This window comes from Linepithema humile, chromosome 5 (assembly GCF_040581485.1).
Source record: "Linepithema humile isolate Giens D197 chromosome 5, Lhum_UNIL_v1.0, whole genome shotgun sequence".
In the NCBI taxonomy this organism is placed as follows: Eukaryota; Metazoa; Arthropoda; class Insecta; order Hymenoptera; family Formicidae; genus Linepithema; species Linepithema humile.
In genome coordinates this window covers 1,336,268-1,363,311 of record NC_090132.1, presented here as the reverse complement: position 1 = coordinate 1,363,311, position 27,044 = coordinate 1,336,268, and the positions used below count along the sequence as shown (strand labels likewise).

The 27,044-nt window shown below is 36.8% G+C and overlaps 1 protein-coding gene across 2 annotated transcripts; it reads left to right on the top strand.

Annotated features, from left to right (window-relative positions):
* The first annotated feature begins 1,613 nt into the window (after positions 1 to 1,613).
* Positions 1,614 to 24,840, top strand: Dip-B (Dipeptidase B). 2 transcript variants are annotated; one of them, XM_067355789.1, is made up of 8 exons: positions 1,614 to 2,092; positions 8,952 to 9,233; positions 12,839 to 12,947; positions 17,341 to 17,494; positions 18,909 to 19,258; positions 19,734 to 20,012; positions 20,509 to 20,748; positions 21,610 to 24,840. In XM_067355789.1, the coding sequence occupies exons 1-8, from the start codon at positions 2,076 to 2,078 to the stop codon at positions 22,030 to 22,032; spliced, it is 1,854 nt and encodes a 617-aa protein (XP_067211890.1). In that variant the 5' UTR covers positions 1,614 to 2,075; the 3' UTR covers positions 22,033 to 24,840. The 2 variants fall into 2 exon arrangements, with proteins under 2 accessions (XP_067211890.1, XP_012227921.1); XM_012372498.2 differs by lacking the exon at positions 21,610 to 24,840 and adding an exon at positions 20,876 to 21,491.
* Positions 24,841 to 27,044: the final 2,204 nt, after the last annotated feature.

Sequence of the window (27,044 nt, the reverse complement as noted above, 5' to 3'; positions counted from 1 at the left end):
TATTTAAATATTAAGATTTCGAAACTTTATGTAATAAGTAGTGTTATATTTTGCAGATCGCGCGTTTCTTATATGTATGCGCGTGCATTGTTTTTAAAAATTTTCGTACTAAAATATATTTTTATACTTTAGAAGTGTGAATTGTTTTATAAAGAAAATATTGTTTCTTTGAAATTATATACATAAAAAAAAATAATATCAATTAATTTTGTCCGTGTAATTGCTGTTATATATATATATATATATGTCTATATATATTTATTGTTTCAACAATATACTATATTTGAATTAGTTTTTAATCTGACTTGTATTTATTTACGAGCCTTAAAACCTCTTTTCCTACGCAAACATCGATTAATATCTTTAAAATATTCTATTATGTATATATTCCATTTTGCACATTATACATTTTATTTTAAATAGAAATACTTCTTATTAATGAATCAATAAACGTTTTATTTACTACTGTTATAACTACTGTTAAAACAAAAAAATATTTTATTATATATTTGTTATCATTATTATTAGTTATTGAACATACACAACTTTATTTTCTGATTGCTATATATATGAATTTTCTTTAATATCTTCTTCATCCACGTTTCGATATTGCTTGTTATATGTTACTTATTTTGCATTTTACGTAAACATGTTGACTCCACATATTGCTGCTTGGAATATCATTTCAAATTCTTTGCATCAAAATAAAGTTTGTAACTTGTTCAGTAACATTATACATTGTTCTCTGCACATTACTTGGTCTTTTTGCAAAAAAAAGATATTTCTTGAACAAACTAATATAAAACTGATAAAAACATTTTATTTTGTTTTAATCAAGTGTATTCAAAGTTTGAAAAATATTTTATTTTGTTTTAATTAAGTGTATTCAAAGTTTGAATAACAAAATAAAATATTTTTATCAGTTTTATATTTGCCCAATAAATGTCTTTTTGCAAAAAAAAACGAATAATGTGCAGAGAACAACGTACAATGTCACTGAACAAGTTATTAACTTGAATTTCAAACTACGTTAATGTGTCTAGACTGAATATGTGATAGTGACTAAATATTTTAAAGATAGCATTGTTTGATAAATTAAATATTAACATGAAAAATATAATCTCGAAAGTGTAAAATGCCGCCTACTCTTAAAACATAATTTATTCGATAAAAATAGAAACGTCCGGCTCTATTCTACATAATCTAATCTAAGTACTGAGATAAGCAGAAGAAAAGTATCATTATTCTATTCTAAATTAGTACGAAACGATTACTTTTCCGATTACGATTATTTAATTTATTCATCTAATCAACTATAGAAATAAATAAAATTTATATAATCGGTTATGTAAGTGCAATACGGGTTCCGAAGAAGGTAGATACGCGTGGCATATGGTCGACCGTAGAAAGTGCATACACGACTATCGATGCTTCTCATCGGGACTGGAAATTCAAGTTCGAGGTGATCCGGTGTGCAGACCGCTGACACTGGCAACGTTGCAGCGTTTTTAATGGTAGTGGTGTCGTCAATACACACCCTACTCTAGCAAAATGAATCTGTAGTGGTGAAGTAGCATGCAGCTGGCCGGCTGTATTCGTGAAAACATAGGCCGTTTTAGTAGCGCGCGCGTTCCCGGACTGGTCGCTTGTAAATCTTTCCGTACGAGAGATGATAATATCGCTTGTGCGATAACAGTGCAAAGCTCGTTATCATCGTTCTTCCTTCCTCCCTCCCTTCGCTCGCCTCTCCTTCCCTTTTTTCTCTCTCGCCGCTCTCTCAACTGTTTTCGTCGGCTGCAGTCAGGTTTCACGTTTGAAGTGTACCGCGAGTACGGCTTCGATCCTGCGCTCTTCGCTTTTTAGCGACGTTCGATCAGGCCACGAGACCCTCCATTTTGACAGTACGCCGGCAAGATCGCGTGGAACACGCGGAACAGCTGCGCGTCTATTTTCGCTGGGCTATCGGAGGCGTGCGGATCTCGCGTTACGGGCGTGCGGAAGATAATACGTTTACGTGCCTGTGCACTATCTCACGCGGCAGTTTCCCCAGGAGTACGACGTGGGTGCGGCGCATCATGGCGATGGAATCGAGGTAAATGCGCGGAGAGCCCGCACACATGCATTCTGATCGACGTGCGCCAGTAGACGGTCTTCACAGTACGCGAACAACCCTTTGAGGGACTATAATATACAGCGCACAAGGGCTCGTATGCCCGTGTGGATGGCTCGAGCTCACAATTATGACTGTCAACCACATCGGAGGTTTTATGATAATAATAAAAGAAATAGATAAGAATGCGAGAGATGTATTACGCTTTCCTTTTTAAAAAATTCAAAGAAAGCATATATTTTATAAGATTAAATGTCTGACATGCGGAATATTTTATTTGCATTCCAATCATGTGAATACAAATTTATCATACGTTCAAGATGTTTACATCTAAAAATAGAATCTGACTTGCACCTTGATGTTTCGAATTTGTCTCGTGTTTCTATCGTTCACTCGAGTTTAGAAGCGAAAACAATCAATGTCATTCTCCGACTTGTAATACTGATTGTTGTTGCTGCAAGATGTACTATGATTGTGCGCTATAACCACTGGCTAATTCAGAATTGCAGTTTAAATTGTAGGTTCTTGGTGAATAATTAGGTAGCCCATGTCGAAAATGCGACGTAAACATATTTGCTTGTGGATTCGCGGGAACTCATGAGAGATGTGAGTTTCTACCGTGCCAATGCCGGTTCGTTTCGCACTGTTACGCGAGACAGTGGTGCCCAACTGTTTCGAAGCTGCAAAGTTTTCAGCGTTAGCTCGCAGCTTAGAACATACTCCTGATTGATTGCACATTGTGTATGTTTGCAGAACACGTGATAGAAGTTAGTTTTGTTGATCAGAGAAACTGAAGTAAACTGATAATATCGAACTCCAATATAATGTGGTGGTTCTCGCGATGTTAACAGTTTTTAAGTTCTTAATTTTCCCTTAACTCAAATTGCTAATGTTATTTTAGAAGGCTTATTAAGTATATTGATGTTTGTGAGTTCAATGCATTCATGTAAAAAGTCGTAAAACTGATAATGAAGGAAAACAATCTATAAAGTATACTTTTCTTACAATTAATAAATTCAAAAGTTAAATATATTTTCTTCTTTGAAAATTTATATTTAAATGTAATTTATACCACAATTTTGGCTCAAATAGGATCGATTGAAATAATAAATCACTCATTTCTGTCTTAATTGGAAGAAATAGAATTATTCATTATATTATTAAATTATATATCAGTATAATAAGAGGAAAATTAAGAGGATATATCATTGAAAGAATAATAATAGCAACATGTGCTAGTTTCTTTACATTTTCCATTCGCGTAATGAATATTCTTTCGGCCATTAATTTTGGACGATGGACAGATATGTGAATATTACCTGAATAATACTAATTACTCCGAATATCTAGGTGTTCGGAAATGCAAATAACAAAAATCTATGTCTTTGAGAATTATCGAGCCAAATATTTGCAATCCCAAATAATTTCCGTAAAAAAGCTTGGTGGAGATAGCAGAGCTTTGAATATAAAGGCGATTCACATTGATCACTTTGAATATAAATGCGATTCACATTGATAACACACACAATTGCATGTTAATTGGGTAGAACCAAATTAACATTGGCAATATTTCTGCCATAAATATTTTATGTAATATTGCTACACAATACGAGAACGTACATAATAGTATATGCGTGCCTCATGGGCTATAAATCAATTCCACCTTTCGTAACTTCGAAAACTATTTGTTTGAGTGCAATATTACGTTAGTTAATTTGCAGTTAATCTATTAAAACCGTTTTGTTACAGTAAATCATATCGCTAGCAATATAAACACAGTGGAGATTGTGTTGAAAATTAAAATTATTTTTACAAATGAAAAAAATCAAAAAGTAAATAAAATTTTAAAAAATGTATTTAAGGAAAGAATACAGACGTAAAAATAATTTTAATTTTTAGCATAATTGTATCGTTCAACAAAAGTGGTCCAATGACAAACAAACTGGTGAGAAAAAAATGTCAGTTCCACTTTCAGTTACGCTTTTTTCCATTTCTATGCCAGACGCAATACATTTGCTTTCAAAGCCGTTTTGAGTGATCCAAAAATGTGAAAGTCACAAAATGACAAATTAGTCAATATGTTTAAAACCATAAAATGACTGAAATATTGGGCTATTTCTTAGTTGTCATTTTGCCACCTTGCAACTTTCATATTTTTAAATCATTTAACAAAGTGCTTTGAAAAGCACTAAAGAAGTGAAAAAAGCGTGAATGCGTAATAGAGAGCGCACATGTACAACATAAATTATTTTTTTCAAATGTTAAAATTATTTTTATACTTGCATTTTTCTTTTTTAATATAATTATTTAAAAAATTCCCTATATTTTTCGAATTTTCTTTGTACTGTAATTTGTCCAAAAATATATGGAATATTCATTATATAAAAATTTTAAAATAAGAATTATAAAAAAAATTTTAATATGTTCAAAAATATATGTAACAAAAATATTTTAATAGAGATTCCTTCCTCCAAAGCTAGAATATACGGCTGAAATTGAAATAATCCTCCCTAAAATAACTTTCATAAATGGATGAACTGAATTTTCTTCGATTATTCTTTCATTCGAAAATAAAGCAGTATTTGATGGCAATTCAAATCGATACTTTAATGAGAATTTATCTATAAAACCCCGAATAATTCTGATCAATTCCAAAGCATTATAATATAACAATCCATATCTCAATAATGAGCACATCATCCTGTAACATGTATCCAAACGATAAGAAGGGTATTGCCTTAACACTTGGCAAAACTAGTCGCGTTTTATGTGATATTTCTGAAAAGTCATACCTATACAGCGAGTGCACAAAATCAAATATCAGCGATAACATTGTGACGCGATGAAAGTAAGTGTTACATTATTCATCATGATATCCCGTGCTGCACGAAACAGCAGTCATTATAATTTCTAAAGCGCGACTCGACTTCCTTGACTTCTCTATTCTTTAAGCTGTTGTTAGTTCGACGTATACTGGACGCAGATAGATAGCGGTAAATTATTAGCGCATCATGCATAAACCGCGCGAGGCGAGCCCGTGGAAACACCTGATGCAGCAATGGCCGTAGATCTACAAAGACTTCATTATCACCGCGTGATATATACACGCGCGCGCGCGCGGGGGGAAAGCATTATTGTCTCCTGGATTATGTTCACGATCGATCGACGTTCGATTTATGCGCGCGCGATATCACGTGTACTCTTGAGATTTATTATCTTCCATAGAATTCAACGTTATTGTGCTCGAACTGTGACCAGTCAGTGTTGGTCGAGTTGATTTCGCGCGAAAGGAAAAATCTGTTAAAGGTATGCGAATGGGGAAAAAAATAGTAAAAATAAAATCATCATTTATATCAATTGTTATCGTTTAAAAAATATTTTAAGATTGAAAGATGTTTGTTATTAAGTCTTTCGAGTGTCACATTAGATTACTTTTAATCTCAATTAATCTTCGGTCAACATAACACTTCACAATCATGACAATCATTAGAGATATTTAATATACATAGATAAGATAAAATTTTTTATTTATGCGTTACGTAATAGTTCTGTTTAATACGAGATACTTCGAGAACTGTTGTCGTTAAACGAGCGTAAGAACTGACATGACTATTTTCACAGCGGCACTATTTTGGGAATTACCGATATTCTTGTGCATTTCATGCAGCACATTTTCTACGAATACACGTGCACATCTGTCGTAATATTTTCTCTCCTTTTGCGTAAAAAGAACTTTTGTGGTATTATAGTAAGATGTTTGTAGTCTTTTTATATATAGCTATATTTGTATGGAATTTCTTATTTGCCCGGTACATAGACGTTTATATTGACGAGCGTATTTTAAGAAAGAAGAAAATGATCTCCATCTTCTTTTCTACTTATGTATCCACATACATTACATATTCTGACATATATTTATTTCATAAACTCGAATGGATGCTATTTATATGTATATATAGTTTTCACGATAGTAATTTTTAAAATCACATTTTTGCGATTTAACGGTGATGGCTTTCGTCTGCAACGAACGATGTTATAGATACGTATTGTTAATATAATGCAAATGTATTCCACGGAAGGTATCGCCGGCGGTCTTATCTAATGGTTATGCACTATCAGACCACAGCATTTTGTTCTCCAAGTCGCACATTTAGCGATTCATCTTTAATTTAGCGCTAAGTGTAAAAGCTGGAGATAAGTCCGCTATTTATGGATGTCGCCGCCGATAAGAGTGCCGTATTTTTTGCAGAATAATTATACAATTGCAACGTGGTACCGCGTATCAATTCATCTTCTAATAAAACACTAGAATATCTGAGATGAAATAAATTAAGTTGAAAACTTGAAAAATATGAATACTTAATTTTGCTTTTATGTCTAACAAACAAAATACCTACATAAAAATAAAGAATATTGTGATATAGACTCTGATAGATTATAAAATAAAAATAAGTGAACTGTGAGTCAAACGCTGCATGTCCTTGCTAAACTTTTTTTTATTACTTGTAACGACAAGAAAAATTTCGGTTCCTTGATGTGACTTTTTTCAATGTCTATACTGTCTTCAAACTTTAAATTATACCGAGGTCTCTATGCTACTTCGAGTTTACAATTAAACTACAATTAACTGCAATTTATTCGATGACGTTATTGAAGTTATTTCTTAAATTATTGATGTAATCACATTAATGTGTCTTGCATTAACCGGATGAAGTATGAAGTTGCCTATGTTTTACTTTTATTTCACAGTTAGCAGGTCTGTTGTTATAAGTTAATTTTTAATTTCTAATAACGGACCTGCTGACTGAAAAATAAAAGTAAAATGTAGACAACTTTATACTCATTTGGTTAATGCAGAGACAAGCATGCAAATTACATCAATAATTACTTAAATAGTTACTGAAAAAAAAGAAAAGTGATAGCTGCAGGAAATAAAAAATTGATTATCAAACGTTGTCTTCATAATTATATTTTAAACTTAAATTTCTTTTTTATTTTTATAATAGTAATTGATAATAAGGAGCAAATATTATAAATTATACTTACAATTAGATATTTATCAGTCTCAAAGAATTAATAACAAACTATTTTATATTTGTATTTTAAAAATAATAAAAGCAATATATTTTTCTCCCATTAATTTTTGTAAAATTTTATCGTGCGTTTTTCATAAAAAAGAAATTTGGAAAAATCTCATTATTCATAAAGTGGAAGAAAATTCTTTATTGGTGATATTAGAGCTGTTGAAAAATATGCCACGTTATAGAGATAACAGTATTCATTATTTTAAAAGATGGTAGCATAATCGGCGACGATCATTTACACTGACACGTGTGAAACGAGTTGTAATCGACTCCTTCAGTTATCGATCGGAGCTTATCGGGCAAACGGTAGTGAAAATGGAGCATTTAAAAGTTCACGTGTGTGAAACCTACGCAAAAATTAGATTTTGAAGAATAAAAGAAAAGAAAATCAAGAAAACTTTTTCGTTTCGCGATTGCATTTCAACGTCGAATGGCAAAGTAAATTTAAAAACTGCAATGTTTATCTCGATTTTAACATATTCTCGCACTGCTATCTCGTCACGAAAAATATATTATACTGCGCGATTTTATTTCCTTTCCAATATAAATATTCAATCTCCTTTTTTGTCTAATTTTGCCAGGATAATATAAAGAAATTGCGATATGTGAAAAGGTGGACATACATATAAACTTTTCCAAAGCATCAGTTAAACGCGATATGTATATCTTGCGGATATTACGAATATTGAGATAAAAGTATGAATATTTTAAATCTCCCATTTACGTTTCGCAATTAGAGATAATTTTGTTGAATAAAAAGAGCAGAAAATATAATTACATCTTTTAATAGCTAGATAATATGAAACGACACGTCAAACTTTTACGCGCTTTATATTTATTTAACATTTATTACGACTCTGATTCGATTGTAATGCGTTTAATTTGTTATCTTATACTGAGGACAGTTTAAATAAAGACCGAAACATTTGTAATTCAATGTAACTGTTTCACTGTTGAATTATAATGCACACATATTTTAGTACTATAACCGGTCACGCGGCTTATTTGCCTTTTCTATTTGGCTTTGTGAAATTAATATTATGCTAATTATTGATAAATAAATAAGGAATTAGTATTCTAATTTTACGTTAACTTATTACCATATAAATCTGTAATAATATTTCCTCTCTTGCTTCCTCTTCTAATATTGTGCAAAAGATATATAACTTTTGCGCTTCGGGCGGCAATTTTTGGCGCACTTGTCTCGTTTATAATTTATAATTACTGCGATAACGGAAAGTTGTGCGCTTTGATGAAAGATTAATTATCCCGTAGTTTAGAAACGCTTGTACTATGATTACGTCAAATTAACATGGCAATATATATCAACTATGTCGTAATTAAAAATAAACTATTTTCTTCAATTACCTCTATTATTTCCATTATATATTATTTCCATTATACATATTCCATTCATATTAAAAAATTAAATTTAATTAAATTTAAATTTGCATTTCTCTACACAAGACGAATATGTTCGTCATTGTTCAAATCTAGCAAGGCACAATTTTGGTACATGAATAATTCGGCTACATTAATGAATGATTGAGCGAAAGATGTAAATTTCTTCCCTTTTTTTTCTCCTCTTTTGTGAAAATCTTTATTTCCTTCCGTGGATTTGAATTCTGCTGAAATTATTACTGACTCGAATGTGCATATCGTGTTCACATTAATGAATAATTATTTTGCTTTTGTCTAATCGAATTCGCTAACAATTGACGGCGTGTACAGATAACAAGGATAATGATTCATTTCAGATGGATGCCGTGTCAGCTGAAAATTGAAGCGAATATCTGCAGCGTCGATTACGATGGCATTATCCTGGTGTCAGGAAGTGCCCCTGGATCCGACGAGCCGGAACCCTTCAAAACCGTCCTCTACACCGCGGCCCAGATCGATGCCGCACTGGGCGTGATCGGCGCGGTTTTGCCCATCAATTTGCCCGCAAAAAGGCTCATTTACAGTCCAACGGGTCCGCTTAACATGGATTATCACGATGTGCGAAGCTTCGCAGAGGCTGCTACGAAGGGAATAAAGCGGTAATTCCTTTGTGTGACCTCACACGCTTTTCTCTCTCTTTCTCTTTGTTCTTTCCTTTTTTTTTTAAATAAGTAACAAAAGCGTCGTAGCCGTAGGGATGTATTTTATGTATATGTTATTGGCACGTCCCAACGGCGCTTAAAAATATGGTTTTATAATGTATTATATAGAGATATATAAACAAGTTATAAGAGACTTTTTGAATATACAGGATGTCCCAAAATTATACATGTATTTATTAAATATGTGTGTGTGTATATGCATATTTAATAAAATATTTCCAATATTTCCGGATTTGCTTGTATAAAAATTTATTTATTTATTTCCTCTCATAAAAACATTGGCATAATTTAACTTCAAATATCCCGGAGAATGTATGTAAAGAGAAAGAATTTTTCTGTCGCAACGGAATCGTCGGTGCTATTATATATTTGATGTGAGAGCGACCAACTTCACTACTATAATTAATTACTCATTATGACAGCAAAGTGTGGTAAAATTGAAAAATTTTACTAATTAAATTTGCTTGCAAAAATACAAATTTGCTGCTACATCGTATTTAATTGCTAAAATGGAATAGTCTGTCTCTGTGTCAAATGTGTTTTACCGTTGCAGCGAAATCGTCACAGCTTTCATGGTGGAATGAAAATTTGATTTATTATTACAGCGAAATATTATATAGATTTAGCAACCTTTCAAATCAAATTTTTAGCAAATAAAATTAATTTTTTTAGCAAATTTTTTTCTCTATCCATATATTCATCTGACAAACTGAAATTTCCTACACAATAACGGCATAAAATATGCTACGCCAGCAAATAAAAGAGACTTTGGCGGACCTAGAGAGATTTTTAGATATATTTTTCATAAAAATTTCCATTAAATGAAAATCGATAAAACATGTGCGGGACCGCGTGTAGGATGCTTGGTATACTTTTTTTTTTATTTATACGAAATTTGCCCCGTTATAGACCGTTTAAACTTCAGACTTTGCAAACCTCGGGCTTCGTATACTTTGACTGTCATTACGGGCGAACAATTACCCGTTAATTTAGCGCTTTATATGCTGTCGGCGAATTAAATCGTGATTGCCGACGCCGCTAGATAACTCCCGGTTATCTGTCGTTTTCGAGGGGAGATGGGAACACTATAGCGACGGACAAAGGAAACGACGGTACAATGGCACGATGCTATTAAACCACCAACTCCGTGCATCTACTATTGCTGTAAAAATGTCTGTTTTTGATCTCTACGTCGAACGAGACGTTCACCTTTAACATCAATTTTTTGTCGATACATACATGTATCAATATTTATCGACAATACAAAAAATATTATTGTTTTGTTAAACTTTTTCGTTTTACGATTCTTCAACATTGATCACCAATAGTTCAAAAATATTGCCTTCAAAAAGACCTCTGGTATTTTTAATCAATATTTCTCAAAGAAGAAACATTTTGCACGAAAGTCCGTTGTAATCGCAACGCGTAAATTTTCATTCTTTTCGGTTTTTTTTTTTTTTTATTTTATCGTGTAATTGAAGTCAGCCAGCATGTGCAGGAAGTGACATATCTGCGTTCCCGTACCGACAATTTGCACAAAAGTTGGAAAAAATTGCTACATTTCTACGAGCTCGCTTTAATTTGATGAAATCAGCACAAAAGTAATTAATCAAAGGCTCTTGATTGTGTACACGTACCAATATCAAACGTCTTCGTACCCGCATGCCAATGAACCGGCACGTGCATTCGTTTACCATCGCGACGTGTGATGGTCTTGCAATGAGCGAAAACGAGTCACGAACGATCGTCAACGCATTTTGTGTACTCGAATAGCTGCATAGGGGAAACGCAATGATGCGTGAACGAAATTCCGCGCGAGCCATACGCCTGTCCGTCCCGAAATTCGATTGAAAAATGAAATTCCCGTCCGTTTGGCTCAACTGTTTTTTTTTTTTTTTTTTTTTTTTCGCGCGGACAGTAGCGACGTCAACAGGAGATTGGCGTGGAGAACATTCCGCACTAGATGAAAAAAAGTGGAGATCGTAGGTATGTCGTGACGCGTTGCAAATGTTGAAATATTCCGTCTTAATGATAAACCGTGTTCTGTCGAATTTAGTTGGAGTGTTCAGTACAATGTCAGCTGCAGACGATAAACGAGATAAACGTCACATCGCTACACGCCAGAAACATGTGGCTAATAAATCGAGTATATAATTAATGACAAGATAGTAAACGATAAAATATCGTGAAAAATAATAATAATATATGTCAAAATAAATGTATATTAAAGACGAAATATTCATATTATTTCTTCTAAGAAATTAATAGAATATGAGAATTTAATATTTCTCTTTCGATATTTTAATATTCCTATTTCCTCTACAAATGTATATTTAGGTAAGTGAATTCCAATTTTGCATAGAATGCAAAAAATGCCATCTTCGTTCTGCACAATTATTTGAAAGTGCAATTTGCTCACGTTCGTAGTTTTCTCGTGAGATGCTTCCTAGTATTTTCCAGAGAAAGATGGTTCCTTTCTCTCTCTCTCTCTCTCTCTCTCTCTCTCTACAAATTTTATCGTCTGCATTTTAATTATTACTGATGTTTCCAGTGCAGGCAAAATTACTAACACGCTCCGTTACACATCCGAGCAATAATGCGGTATTTATAATCCTTCTGGAATCCTGGAATAATAATGGCGCACAAATTCTACGCGACATTAATACCAAAGTCAAATCAGAAATACCCCGCATCGAATCGAGAGCAGAACGAGAATTTCGGTGACCACGCGCTGAAACGGAAACGAAATTCCCAAGTGCGAGACATCGCACGTATCGAGAATGTAACGAAGTTTAAACGCGCGATAGCGCGATACTTCGGGAATAGATTAATGAGTTCGTGATTCAGTGAGGGTGAGAAAAGCGCCGCCCGCTATGCGACTACATCTGTGCCGCGGCTGACAAGACGAAAATTGGACACGAAGGGAGCGAGGACGGCTATTCGTGACTCGAGATACTCAATAAGAACCGCACCTTTCCCCAGAGAACCTATTTCTTTTTTCTTCTGTTTGCATGGACACGCGTTCCCCCCCGGAGTGTAGTATCATTGCATTATTTTATGTCCGCCAACATTATTATATGGATTCTCGACGTCCGCTGACGTGACCGCTGAACATTGATGATATTATGTCCGCACTATAATTGCGGTTCGATTCCCCTGGTTTCTGTACATTTGTGAATGTCCACCTCCCCAAATCTTGTCTCTAGAGTATCCCATGATCCTTTCTTGGATCCCTGGATTCTTGGATTCCTTGATTGGTAACCCTCCGTCTATCAGTCTGCCAACAAGAGAGTCTCTTGACCGTTTTATTCTCTTGTTGACATATTTCCTCGAGTGATAAGGCTATCGAGCGGCTGACAAATAAGAGGACATTCTACTATCACATTTGTCTTATTTTAGTGTAATAATCCTTGGATCAGCGAGGCCGAATATAAAATATGACCGTAATCCAACATCCCATTCGTGTAATCGAATATTTGTTACCGCGCCCATATTATACGATTCGTCAGTTTGACTTGTGATTTTTTTGTTACATTTATCAGGGCATTAAAAGCTGGCGCGAAGCATCCTTTATTGGCGCTGCTGCCGGATGACCGTTTCGAGAACGTTGAGCTGGTTACGCTTCTTGGCGCTATGGAGGGTCTCTACACGGTGAGTTCCACAGCGGCGAATTATTCATCATAACACTAACGCGTTGAAATAATATTATGGCGAGTAGATCATATCGCATTTTAAGATCGTTCCGTATCTGAGAGTAGAATATTATGATTTCGAATACGATAGAACGGAATGAAACTCATGATCGCGCATACGCGCGTGGAGATTTATGGTAAAGATCGCTGACTTAATTTTATCATTGATAAAACTCTTTATCGTATCGATACATTTAAGCGAAAGATCTCAATTATCCCGTTTTATTTAATTCGGTTAAAGATAGCAGTCGTGGATTTTCGCGGAAATCGGCTAAACATAAAAAAGCCGTATCGACCGACGCACTTTTAATCCAGTTATCTGGGAATTAGATATGAAAAAGGGAAATCGGTAAAATCACTGGGGTCGAGGCAATCGATAAATGAGCGCTACTCGATTGTGGCAATATATCCGGCTAAGGCATTTCGCAGATAGTTGGTACAGTTGTGGTTACACGAGAGCCGTTTAAACCAATCAAACAGATACAACACAGCTTTGTGCGCACCTACGTCGGCAGTATAGGAAACCCGTGGCTGTATATCTAGAAGGAATTCACCTCCGTGTTTCAGCCGAGTTTGGTGCGCTGCGGTCTGATTGGCTCCCTTGCAAGAGTTGCTCACCATACTAAACCTAGCAAATCCGTCTCTACCTCGTCTCGAAACTAAATTGCTACTGTAATCTTAATCCATAACTAATGACGCGGCTGCGCGGGCCGCGTGACGCAATACGACTAATCCGCGATATTTTACGGAAACGTGAATTAATTCCGCTCCATCAATGCCCGATCATCCCAATAAGGCTCCGCTCGCCAATGGCCGCGCGTAATTACTCCGAACAATCGCGCGGATATTCATTATTTAACGATTACGAGGAGCCTCCGGGATATACGGGTAATTTGCAAGCGTGCACGTTCCGCGAGAATTAATGCAAGTATGCGTGTATCGTAATCCGCGCATCGAGCGCGATCGTTACGGTCGAATCGTTATGCCGCGGCCGATTGAGCGAATAGAGTTCCCTCGGCGCCGGCCCCGGCGCCGGCTGGATTCCAGCTCTCGTAGCTCATTTTTCTCGGCTGCGAACGTACGTGACGGCACGTCGGCGTGCACAATACGCATTCGCGAACAACACAACAGACACGGTGTCGCGCTGCCATCCGATACCGACCGAAAATAAGACCACGATTCGATTCGATTCTAAACGAGCTCGTTCATCTTGAATAAACGACCACCGCTCGGCGACAGGACAGCGGAACGGCGAAGAGTGCGGTCAGCACGGTCATCGGACAACACCTGTCACCGGCAGCGTCCGGCGCGGGCTGCGCTTGATGGATAAGTGCACGGCGTGTCTTACACTCGGAGGATATCGGTCTGTGCAACTCGATTGCAAGCTCCGTTGTTCATTAACCCCAAACGCCGCGGCGGTTAATTACGGTCAGACGATAGTATCCGCGTTATTATGCGAACTTCGAAGCCGGAAGTTAGCCGGCACGAGTGTACGCGGCAGGGAGATTCGATTCACGGATCCAGTAATAATCACTTTATCAGTGCGAGCTGTACGGCGATCGATCATTCACGTATATTCGACGACTAAGTATAATTAATTAAGTATAGCCATTGTGAAAAGACCTCCGGCAAAATATATATCAAATTTCAGATGTAAAGTCTTGATTGAAACTCTATAGTTTATACTTACAAGATTTCTTTAATGATATTGCAGCAGAATCATAGTGATTACTATGCTTTTACAAACGTGACATTACTCTTGTGTTGTATAAAGTGGAATAATATCTTAGAGATAAGAAATAGCGCTTTGTGCAAGCGGGGCGTATTACTCGAAGACACATTATTCTTTTGTTAAATTGTGGTTTTCAATGGTAAACGATAGTGTAGTATCGATTCGTCGCAAAACATAGAAACTGTGCTGCCGGAATAAAGACGTGATCTGGATACTTGTCTTTTCTTGTCGAAGATCAAAGTCGAAGAAGAGCTAGAACTTTAAGCGCGGTAAAGTAAAGACAGTTAGTAAAGAAGGACTTAGCTTGCGGTCAGTATATCTGGATTATATACGCTAGACAGGACAAGAAGGCGCTTTCGGACCTTACATGAAGAAAACGAGTCTTTTGGAACTTCGCTAAAATGGATCTTATTTATTATATGTAATGGTGGTTTAAAAAAATGTCAAGTAGCTGTGCTTATTATGCATTATGCTGACACATATTTCTCCAAAATTGAAACAATTTAATTCATTAATAATTTGAAATTACAGCGCTATTAAAAACTTGCGTGAAAATATTTTCACATTTAAAAATAAAAATCTGATATAGGATATCACAAAGGACATTTATCGATACAAGAGTATTATTTCGAATAAGAATTTCGAAAAATTATAATATTTTTAATATTTAATTAAAATTTCAATTAATCACACAGATCACGAAACACGGATGGCATATAATTTAATGTTATGTAATTTAAAAATCATTCCATCAATATCACATTATTTTAACGAAAATTCGCGTCTATTTTAGAAGCGAGCTCCAATTTCTTTCCGAGTATTCAACGCGCGGTAAACCTTACGTTGATAGCGGATGTTCCTGCAACCCATCGGCGATACATAACGGGCATTCTTGTCTCCTAAGTTCAAGGACCAAAATTCTAAGTTTGGACCGCCGAGAGAGGAACACTCGGTCGCGGAGAAAGGGGCTTGTTTGTGGGCGGTGGTGGGATGCAGTTGAGGAGTTAGGGGAGACGCGGCGGGACAAACCGAGTGCTCTGCCCTATCAAGAGTAGCAAATGCTTGGCGTTCCTGAATCCTGGCGGCCGGCGAGGCGACCTAATTAGCGAAATACTCGGGCCCTCCCCTGTCCTCGTCGCCTCACCAACCGCTCAGCCCGCGGCACCGGAGCGTCGTCTACACCGAGCTCGTACGCTTCTTTCCTGATAACTCCGCTGTATCTCCCCCCTCCTGACCCCTTTCCTTTCGCGTCGCTCGTTCCTCCCGTCCGACGCAAATACGGGGCATCGTTTTCCAAATACCAGCAGGCACCCTCGGAATTTCTGTGCCGCGTAATCGGAACGCCGCGCCGTCGCGAATGTCGCGTCGGTGCTCCTCCCGTTTCTCTCGTAGCTCGCAGTTTTCCGACTTTTTCAATTCTTCCCGCCCTCTCGCGAGCCGCACGGACGCGCGCCACTGACAACGTGAAAGGTCGTCCGCGATGGAACGGGCTGAGCACGTGTCGGGTCGCGGAATCTTTTTTTGCGAGAAAAAATTCGAGAGGTAATCGCATAAAAAACGCGACTATGTTGGTATATTCCGAATTTCACCGTGTGTGAAAATTGTGAGAATATTCTCTTGAATTTTTTTCACACTATGCGTGAATTGCAGTTAAATAATTTGAGCACAAAAACGCATTTTTAAAAAAACAACAGTGTTATATATACTTGAGAATTTTGAGATTTTTTGAAGCAAAGACGGCTTACTCGTGTTTACTGGACGTTTAAATTGGATAGAAAATCTTTTAGTTTACATGCAAGTCCATAAGAGCTATAAGCTTCAGACATTATCTATGAAGCACTCATCCGGTAAGAAGATTATCATATTTAATGCTTCCTACGGACGAATAAACTTGTCTTCATTATATTTAAAAAAAAAACCTGACGAATGATATGTAAATTACGTATTTCATATTTAAATCTTATTGTACATTCATGTATATTAAAAAAGATAGATGAAAATTTTGTGGAGCGTATCTCATACACAGCGCCTCAAGGGGTGCGTATTTTCTCTAAGCTCTATATAAGCTCTAACGTTTTCTTTTTAGTATTTGAGTTACTTTTAGCATAACCATTTCTTTCAGCAACGAAACACTGCCCGAGAAAATAAAAGCTAAGCAATAAAAAAGCAAGTTAATTCCATCTTTGAGAAATCGGAATAATCGAAAAATCTATAGCAAATATGATTGTTGGAAATTGATTGACTTGGCGGTTCTCTAATTTAAGCCTTTTCATACGATTGTGTAATATTTTTTGTTCTAAAACTTATAAAATTATTTCAGATAAAAAATTCTTTTACTTTTTATAGATATCAATTTTTATGATATTCAATTAACAAATTGTATGAAAAAAATTCTCATCTCTATCTGTACCTTTAATTAGCACACAACTGCAACAAGTAAAAGTACTTTTTCTTTATATATCCAGTTTAATAATATATAAAATTATTCTGCTATCGAGCTTTGAAATTTCAACAATCAGCAGTTGCCAATTATCTGTTGCTATTCCGACCCTGTTGCTTCACCGCTTGTTCTACTGTATTGATTCTTAACGATTTATAATTTCTGATGATATTTTCACAGCCCCTGGAGGTGCGAGAGATATGTCCAGATCGGTGCTACAATCAGTACTCGTATCAGCTCGGAGTGTGGAGCCCGATTTGCAGTAAGAAGCTTCAGGGTATCGTGAAACTCGCCTCGGCACTCGAGAGTGGCAGATACGTCGCAAGGGACATTGGTAAGTCCCGTTCTATCCCGCACACGACTCGCGGTACTTTATCGAGTGAGCGAAGCAAGTTTTCCTGTCCGCGCGAGGGAAGGAGATCCCGGGCTTCCGTCGTGAGTTTCCGCTTCTCGTGGAAGAAATAAGCTTCGGAGAGGTGAATCGCCCGCGGCTTCCTACTTGTCCAAGAGAGATCTTTTGGCTGCCGGTTAATCGCGCACAACTCGCCGCTCCTCGCGTTTCAGTGCTTCAAGTTCGGTTGAAATGGCCCTCAGGAATTATCGAGTTTAAAGTTTAAGTAGCCGGTGATTTGGAAAATTTGAGTGTCCATCTTTAGCGTTACGATCGCAAAAACGGCGTAGGGAAAAAAGTGCGGAACTCATCGCCGGTAGCGGTAATAATGGCGTAATAATTCGCGATGTTTGCTTTAACGTGCTTCAAGAATTTATCCTTTATAGCATTTTCGCGGGAATCAAGCATATGGCTTCTATATACAAACTTTCATTCCTGTTCAGCTATTGTGGATATAGACCGTATATTCACTTGCTCGCGCGCGCGCGTACAGCAAAACGAGGAAAGTGGATAATGCAATTTCGTAAAGTAAACTATGATGACCTGCTCGTTGCCCGCAGGCCCAGTCGGAGTTTGAATCACTCGCATGTGCCAGAGTGAAAGATGAATAATAGCGCGAATTTTTTGACCTTATCAACCGGAGTGGTAGAACAAAAGAACATTTACAATCGTTATGAGACGCATAATACATCTTTTGTTTGACTTATCATAAGCTCTGTTAATTTCAATTAGTTCTACAATAATATATTGAAGTTTGTTAGACAGTAATTGCAGTATTGATGGCGGTATATTCGTATGAGTGCGCTTATCCGTTATGTCGCTCGATCAAACAATGGCAACAAGAGACAAATAATTAAATAATGGCCTTGCGGCGAGCACGTCAAACGGCAAAAATAATTGCGGTGCGCGATTGACGAAAAATATCCCTTTATTTTTGCTTCAAAATAATTGGATGGAGTGTATTCTTTGTGGATAGAGAAAGAATTCAATGTTTCGTATTTCATTGTGCACGTATCAAATAAATAAATGCGAAACTTGCATCTGAGATACCTCGTGTGTATTAATCACTATAAAATAAATTATATGAAACATAAATGCTGGGAGACTAATAAATCGCTACAAAAAAATGATGTGAATAGAATTAAAGTAGCAATTACGGAAATACCACATGCTTTTGTTTTCATTGAAACAATATTTCGTTGAAATAAATTTTGCGAAACAATGCAACGCAATCAGAAATTAAAAGAGAATGTTCTCCGTTCAATTATTTTTTTTATTAATATTTTACAGATTTACGAATATTTTTGCGCGCAATATTGACATTTATTTATATTCATTCAATCCCCGTGTAAATCAGGAGGCGCGGACCCCGAAAGAATGGCGCCCCCGAGGGTGGAAGAATACCTAGCGGAGCTGTTTTGCGGATCGAATGTCACTGTGCAAGTGATATCCGATCCGGATACGCTGCTTCAGGAATATCCGCTGTTTGCCTGCGTAAATCGCGCCGCATCGGTGATACCGCGTCACAGCGGCAGGATTATATTCTTGACCTACGAACCGCCTTCCTCCTGCGTCTTGGAGACGATCATGCTCGTGGGAAAGGGTGTCACTTACGACACCGGTGGCGCCGACATCAAGTGCCAGGGCATCATGGCTGGCATGTCGAGGGACAAATGTGGCGCGGCCGCCTGCGCCGGATTCATGCAGGTGCCGTAATATATCGCCGTCCACGGCATTATACGTCACGCTGAAACGATCGCGTTTCACTTCGCTTCTATTAATAATCGCGTTTTGATAAGTTTCCTGCCTGCTGACGCGAGTTACAAGATTCTCGAAATGATCATCGTATGCGAGCCGTAATTCTATTCCTTGTGCCACGGTGTAGTGCATTAATGGTCTTATTGCACGCTCGCTTCCTCTATACATATATATAGCACGCAGCGTCTATCGCTATTTCTCATCGACTGAAATACGAACTTTGAATAAACAAATATTCATCGTCATGATGGAGCGCGGATCGAAAGTTATTATATTTGACAAATTTATTGGTAAAATCGTGAGTTGAAATTAAACGCAAATTTAAAAAAATGTAGTTACAATTTTCGAACGCAATTTTTTTTTTTTTTTAATTGCAAAGATAATTTTACACGCGAAATAAAATTGACTCTGTTAAATACTGCAGGTGGTGAATTTATTGCAACCACCCACGGTAAAGGTCGTCGCCGCATTGTGCGTCGTAAGAAATAGCGTAGGCGAGAACTCTTACGTCGCCGATGAGGTGATCACAGCAAAATCGGGCGCTAGGGTGCGCGTGGGCAACACGGACGCCGAGGGTAGAATGGCCATGGCCGATGCTCTCCACCACCTGAAAGAGATGGCTCTATGTTCCGTCAACCCGCATCTCTTCACAGTAGCCACTCTAACGGGCCACGCCGTGTTAACTGCGGGCTCGGGATATTCCGTAAGTATCGTTGCGGAGCTGCGTACATTCATTATGTGCTTCCAACCGCATTTTAGCGAATGTTATGTTAACATATGCACCTGCTTGAATTTCTATCGGTCGTATAACGATGTAAACGTGCCTTGAAATAACGATGGGGGCGAACAACCCCGCTGGTTCGCCACTATCGCGCGCAGCAATAACAAAGTTAGACGTTAAAATCGAGGCGCGAAGCAGCGGATACGTATACAGACAGTTACGTATTTGTTGATTCATCGAGGAAGCGTAATTGGACAGGGTTATAAACGACCTAGATGCAGTGCGCTATTCCCTTAGCGTTATATCGAAACCCCGGGCGTGACGTGAGATATAAAGGTATATGACTTCGTCATAAAAATCGTTCGTAGATGCTAACCATAACTCATCCTCTGGTTACTTTGCTGTTCCAGTGAAAGATCGCCTTTCCGTCCATACTTAAAATTCGGTATTCACGTGTATGATATATTCGTTGCGATAGATTGCGATGGATAATGCGGTGGCACGACTGGCCAGTAACGCGGAAAAGCTTCAAGCTTCCGGCGAAACGATGGGCGATCCATTTGAAATATCGCGAATACGTAGAGAGGATTTCCTCACCCATCAAGGACGTGCCGAAGGTGATGACATTCTCCAAGCGCTGAACCAGCCCAGTTCAAAAACTCCGCGAGGTCACCAGGGACCAGCCGCCTTTCTAATTAAGGCATCCGGGTTGGATAAGGTATCGTATTTTTATCATTATTATAATTATTTTCCTTCGAAAGGTTTAAACATGCTTCCGGCCATTGTAACATTTGCTGTGTAATAAATAATGAAAAATTTAAATTTAAAAAATTGATGACTTCTAGCACGGTACTGAATCAGAGAAGCCTCTGAAGTACAGTCATCTGGACGTAGCCGGCAGTGCCGGTGAACTTCCGGCGCAACCAACCGGCGCGCCGATATTAGCATTAGCTAAAGCGTTTCTTCTTGATAAAATAGATACTGGAGAGACCAAGGATGCGTAATGCTAAACCAGCTGCCTTAAACATATATTTCTTATCGTATACATCTAATATTTGTAACTCACGCAAAAAACTTTGGACATTAACCAGAAGCGCAAAGGATTAATTATATCTATAAATTCTTTATCCCGACAGTTTCCGCAAGTTGTGCCGTACGGTTCTACTTCGAGGACAAACGGTTACATTAAAGTTATTTGGTAGTCAAAATTTCGCTCATATGTTATACTGCGAGTGTTACATACAAAATTTTATATCATCAGAGCGATAAATCATATTTATAGATATTTTTATATCTCGTACAGAAACGTTCACCATCAAACCACATTACATCAGTCAAGGTCGTTCATTATATACTCGATCCTCCCCAACTAAGCGTAATGAATTTTTTGCGGGCGAACGACTTAATGTAGATACCAAACGTTAATGGCGGATTAAAAAGCTTTTCCATTATATACAATAACGTTTAAAGACTCATTTATCCACTCTCGATCTCCCGTTTACTTTCCCTTTCGTCTCTTTCTTTCCTATTCCCACCCCACGGCTCCTTCTCCCTCCGACTCACTTTGTATCGATTGCAGCACGGAGTTTGTAGCGGCACCCCTATAAAATACACGCACATTGACTTGTACGGGCATCTACCTCGGCCTCATCACAGCTTCGCGTACAGCGGCAATCCTGTCTTAGCTATGTCCTATTGCTACCTGATTCAAGGAAAATGTCTGACATTGCGAAATGATCTTCCCTACGAGATGCAATACGTCTGCGAGCTCGACTGCAAGCCCGTCTGCATATCGCCCTGTCCGCCTTGCGAAGTTCCCTGTGATCCCTGCGGAACACCCTGTCCGCCGATCGCCAGGTGTCCCACTTGTTTGAGCGGGAAATCCTGTGAGCGACATCAAGCGCAACCCTATCCACCTGCCCAATCCGCATCGCTATGTCAACCCGGTCTACCTAATTCAGAAACGATGTACCAGGGACCCATGTGTCAAACGAATGTCTAAAGAAACGAATTGAACCCGCGTGCCTGACAATATGTCAAGTTACGAAATATTCATGCGGTATAAGGATTTATGAGAACCATTTTTACGTGGCGAGTCGTTAATCTCGTCATCGATTTTAAGTCCGTTTTTACTGCCGTTTCATCCGATTTATTTTATATCGAGCCATGGTTTTTTTCTGATGGAATATATACATTTGTACGAATAAAAAATATATTGCAAAAAATCGCCTTCCGTCTCCTCTTTGCTGAGAATATCTCATTCTACGGTATTATCCGTAATCGAAGCCTTAATCGCAAACGTCTGTGTGTGTGTGTGTGTGTATGTGTGTACGTTATCAAATAATTATTCACCTGCTAGGATATTGCAGTTTACTCAACCCACTGCACATTTCGCCTTAGGCTACTCCGCATTAGTTTCATCAAACAATCAATGAACACCGCAAACTCCTCACTTAATTACACGCAGCATCGCACAAACGTCAACTCGTGCTTTTACTTTCGAGACTTATCGGAATTACGAATTCATACCGCAAATTTATCAAGCTACGGTACACAAATGCAAACGCAAGATATATGTACATATAAAACATTTTTGTGTCGCAATGCATTCGTGTACATAAGTATAAATGATAATATCTAGTAATTACAAAAAAAATAACAAACTTGCAAAGAGAAAAGGTATAAGGTAGTTTTAGCCATTGTGTAAAAAAAATTAATTGTTTTTGAGAAGCATGTTGTATGCAAAAGTTCTTCCAATTTTGCGATATTTACAGAAAAAAAGAGAATTGTCCACTGAAAGCATGTTAGAAAGAGAGAGAGATTGTTGTATAAACTCTCTCTTTGTCAATTGTTGTATAAACAATGATATCAATAACCAAACTTTTATTCACACCAATAAACTGCGCATTTGAAATCGTAGTTATTTATCATACAACAAAATTTATTTGTCATACTCAACAATTCCCTTTTTCAAAAACATTAAACAACTAAATTTATTAAATTACAATTGCAACATATGACTTTCCGGCGAAAAGGAATAATTTAGAAAATACAATTACGCGGAGCTATCAGTCGTTAAATACTTACAATGTCCTAAACAAGCAACGGCGGCAGAAAAAAATCGAAAATTGCGCCTATAATTTGTTTACCACAGCTATCTTGCACTTAAACTACTTTTATAAGCTTTCTATGTATATGAAAAGTAATACACGTTTAGAGCGTTTTACTATCTTGTTTTACAAATAATTAAACATTTATTACGTAAAGAAATAAAATCCGCAAGCTAAAATTAAAAATATATGTCGTCGGAATGAAATGATCGAAACCTTAATCGCAGGAAGGCAGATTGCAGCACCGAAATATGCTGCTTTTGTTCTTTATAAAACAAATCTACGAAGTGTACAATCTACGCGCGCAGTTATCTGCGCACTATCATCTTGCCATTCGCTCAGCGATATTCAAACAGAGCAAACGGCAACGGGATTGCTCCGTATCGTCGCGCTAAATATTAGAAGATTATTCCTCATGAATAATTGCAAATTCGCAGTTTGCACGACTAATCAATTACCACAATTAAGAATTCGGTTAGTTTATTTCCAGGAAATATATATTTTTAATTTTAGCTTGTGTGTTTTACTCAGTTTTATATACAATAAATGTTTATTTGTAATATAAGATAATAGAACGTTTCAAACGCTTCAAAAGGCGAACATACACCATTTTTCATGCGCGAAAAGTACGAAAAGCTTACGAAAGTAGTTTGAGTATAGCACAGTCGAGGCGGCAAAGTTGACCGCATTTTTCGATTTCCTTCCGCCGTCATTGCTTGCTTCGGACGCCGCGAGTGTCGAATGAATCATAGCTGTGTACAATTGTGTTTTTCGAGTTATTCCTTTGTCATGATGTGACAAAGTGCGCGTCGAGAATGTCGTAGAAACTGTCGTGCGCCCGTAATTTCGCGAGTGTTGTGCTGTACTATAAAAGAGCAGACATTGATGAACTATTGAACAGAAAAGGATGCCCGGAGAACGACAGACAACGGCAGAGCAACTCTGGTATGAGTAATTTATTGTTTATTATTTAATTACTTATTCATTATTTGTTATTTGCACAAGATATATTAATTATCCTTGCGTGGTCGCATGATATTTTGCGTTGTACAATACAATTCGTATGAAATAAGCGAGTTATTTATATAATATTCAATTAGATTTTTTCAATAATTATGTTATTCTTTTATTGAATATCTGATTGAAAAGCAAATAAAATATTGAATGCATGTAATTATTTTTGGAATATTAATTATTTAAAACTTTATAATTGCAAAATATTTATATTTCACAGACTAATGTGTATATTACAATTCCATTGTTGCACATTATGTGCGTTGACATGATTTTTATTTTAATATAGAAATAATACAGAATCTGTGAATATTGTATTACATATGTGCTCCTGTTATAGATTAAAAAATTTAGATTAAAAGCAATGAACAAATATTATAAGTCTATTATTTATATTTTATTATAATTGCTAAGTATATTGTTTAATTGCTCAATTACTATTTTATAATTGATTAAATTCTCAGACTTATTGTTTGCAGATAAATAATGCAAACTGAAAAAATAAATATAATTAGAAAAATAATGACATTGTTAAAATATAAAATTTTTATGTAAATTTCTTTATGATAATCTTATTTCATGGAGAACAAAGATTGAACTAGAATGTTTATACATATTGTAATTCTATATAAGAAGTAAAAATTAAAATAAAATTGATCACACTTAAATACAATATAAAATATAATTATTACTTATAATTTCTTATAACTTCTTATTTACATTTACATTTAGAAAAGTATAAAATTACTGAAAATAATATATTGCGATAATTGAACGTGCAAGCAGATGCCTGCAATGCACGTATAGACATATCAGGTATCTGCAGTCAGTAAGTTGTGTAACAGATACCTGCCACCAGATACCTAGTATATCTGAAACCAGTAAGATATCTACGGTTGGTTATCTCGTGATATTTTCTGTCACTAAAAAAAATTGTTTTTTCATAAAAATTGCAATTGCATATTATAATAACAGTAAATATATCAAAATATAATAAATAATTTCATTAATCTTCATATATAAACGTTTCAATATTCAAATTCTGCATTCAGATTCTGTATATATTGTATGCACAATGTTTTTAATGTGAATCATGTCTCAAATTAGAATCACATAATTATTGACAACTAAGTGTTATATCTGTGCTTTACACCAAGTTTTATTTATAGCAGCGCATAAGCATTGAAAATAAATCTTACTCATCATTGAGGGATTTTGTTACAGTCAATTACTTTACATATAGATGACCATATTATTTGAAGGTAACGTACCGATGCAAACAAGAAAAGATCTATTGCAAATATATATTAAATAATAATAATAATATATATAATATGTAATATAATAATAATGTATTTAATTATTTTCTAATATTTTTTTTCTCTTGATATTAATTTATATTACGTTTGTCGTAAATATTATGCTTCAATATTTAAAAAAATGTATGTACATTGAAGATAATGTTACTTTTGCATTATTATGCCCAGTATATCCGCATCAAAATAACTGTAATAAATTTATCTCAAGTCCATCACGTTATAATTATGAAATCGTTGAGTGTAAATATAAAGATTTCAATAAACATCAAAAATTTTCACTCGTATAATTGTATAATTGCGGGTCAACAGATGAAATCATGCTCGACAATCACCGAGTACACTTTGTAAGCTTGAGTCGAGCAAAAGAATGCCATAGAAGGGAAACATAATTACTGCCACGTCCTTTCTTAATTAAGAGAAAATGTTTGGCGTATCTCGTAGAGATTACCGCGAGCGAAGCAAACTTCCGTTTGCGTTACTACCGTGCTTGCTTTCTCACGATCGAAAGCCTGATCCAAAACTATAATCCTGGAATCTTTTTGCAAGAATGTTAGATCAATTAAATAAATCCATAAAGTATTTATATAATTTGCGCTGTGTTATTAATTAAAGTTTCATCTAACGTTTTATCTATACCGTGATACTATAAACAAATACGTATTATGCAATCCAAATATTCTGCTGGAATTAATAAAATATTTTTTTTACGTTAATAAAAGTTTCAAAAAGAATGATAATCAATGACATCTGCAATTTATAAAAACACTGCTTTTTAGCACACTGCCAAGCTTAACAGTGATTTCCATATCATCACTTCGAAATATTGCATCTAATATGTAGAAATAATGTGATTAAAAAATTGATATCATAATCGGCAAAAATCACAAACTTGCGAAAAACGCGCGCGTCGCTCGCAAAAGACAGATCCGTGGTTGAAAGGGGAGAAGAGTAAAGGATAGCGCACGACTTAGAATAGTAAATTCTAATGCAAGGAACAGTGAACATAGTAAGCAGGGAACCGGCAATATTATCAGCGCGACGGTACACGCGAGTTGACATTGTTTGAAGAACTTGAAGGCGACGGACGCGCGAGTCGCCGGTTGCAAGGAGCGACGTGAGGTTTGCAAGGAGGTAACACACCGGACGGGAGGGACGAAGGGCATAGAGGGGTGGAGGAAGAGAGTGAGAGAGGAGGGGGCGGTAGGGGGCAGTATGGCGGGTTCGACGGCCGGCTGGTGGCCCAGTGACCGGGACCGGTTCCCTCCGCGGTTCCTCCTTCCGCCTTCCTTGCAAACGCACAACTGCATCATCTCGACTCACCTCGCTTCGTCCCCCTCCCGCCCCGTCCCTCACCCTCTTGCGCGCTCTCCTTCTCTCTCCGTCTTTCTCGCGTGTTCGTCTGCCAACCCTCCGCTCACCTCCTTCTCCGACCCGGTGCGCGCCTTCGCGCTCACTCCTCTCTCGTTCGTCCGTTCGACCGGCCGGCCGACCGACCGACCGCTTCTCTCTCTCTCTCTTTCTCTCTCTCTCTCTCTCTCTCTCTCTCTCTCTCTCTCTCTCTCTCTCTTTAT

Excerpts from the sequence above, each read along its gene's own strand:
- Dip-B (XM_067355789.1), top strand. Across the intron at positions 9,234-12,838 it reads GCTACGAAGGGAATAAAGCG|GGCATTAAAAGCTGGCGCGA; the intron begins GTAATTCCTTTG and ends TACATTTATCAG. Across the intron at positions 12,948-17,340 it reads CTATGGAGGGTCTCTACACG|CCCCTGGAGGTGCGAGAGAT; the intron begins GTGAGTTCCACA and ends ATATTTTCACAG.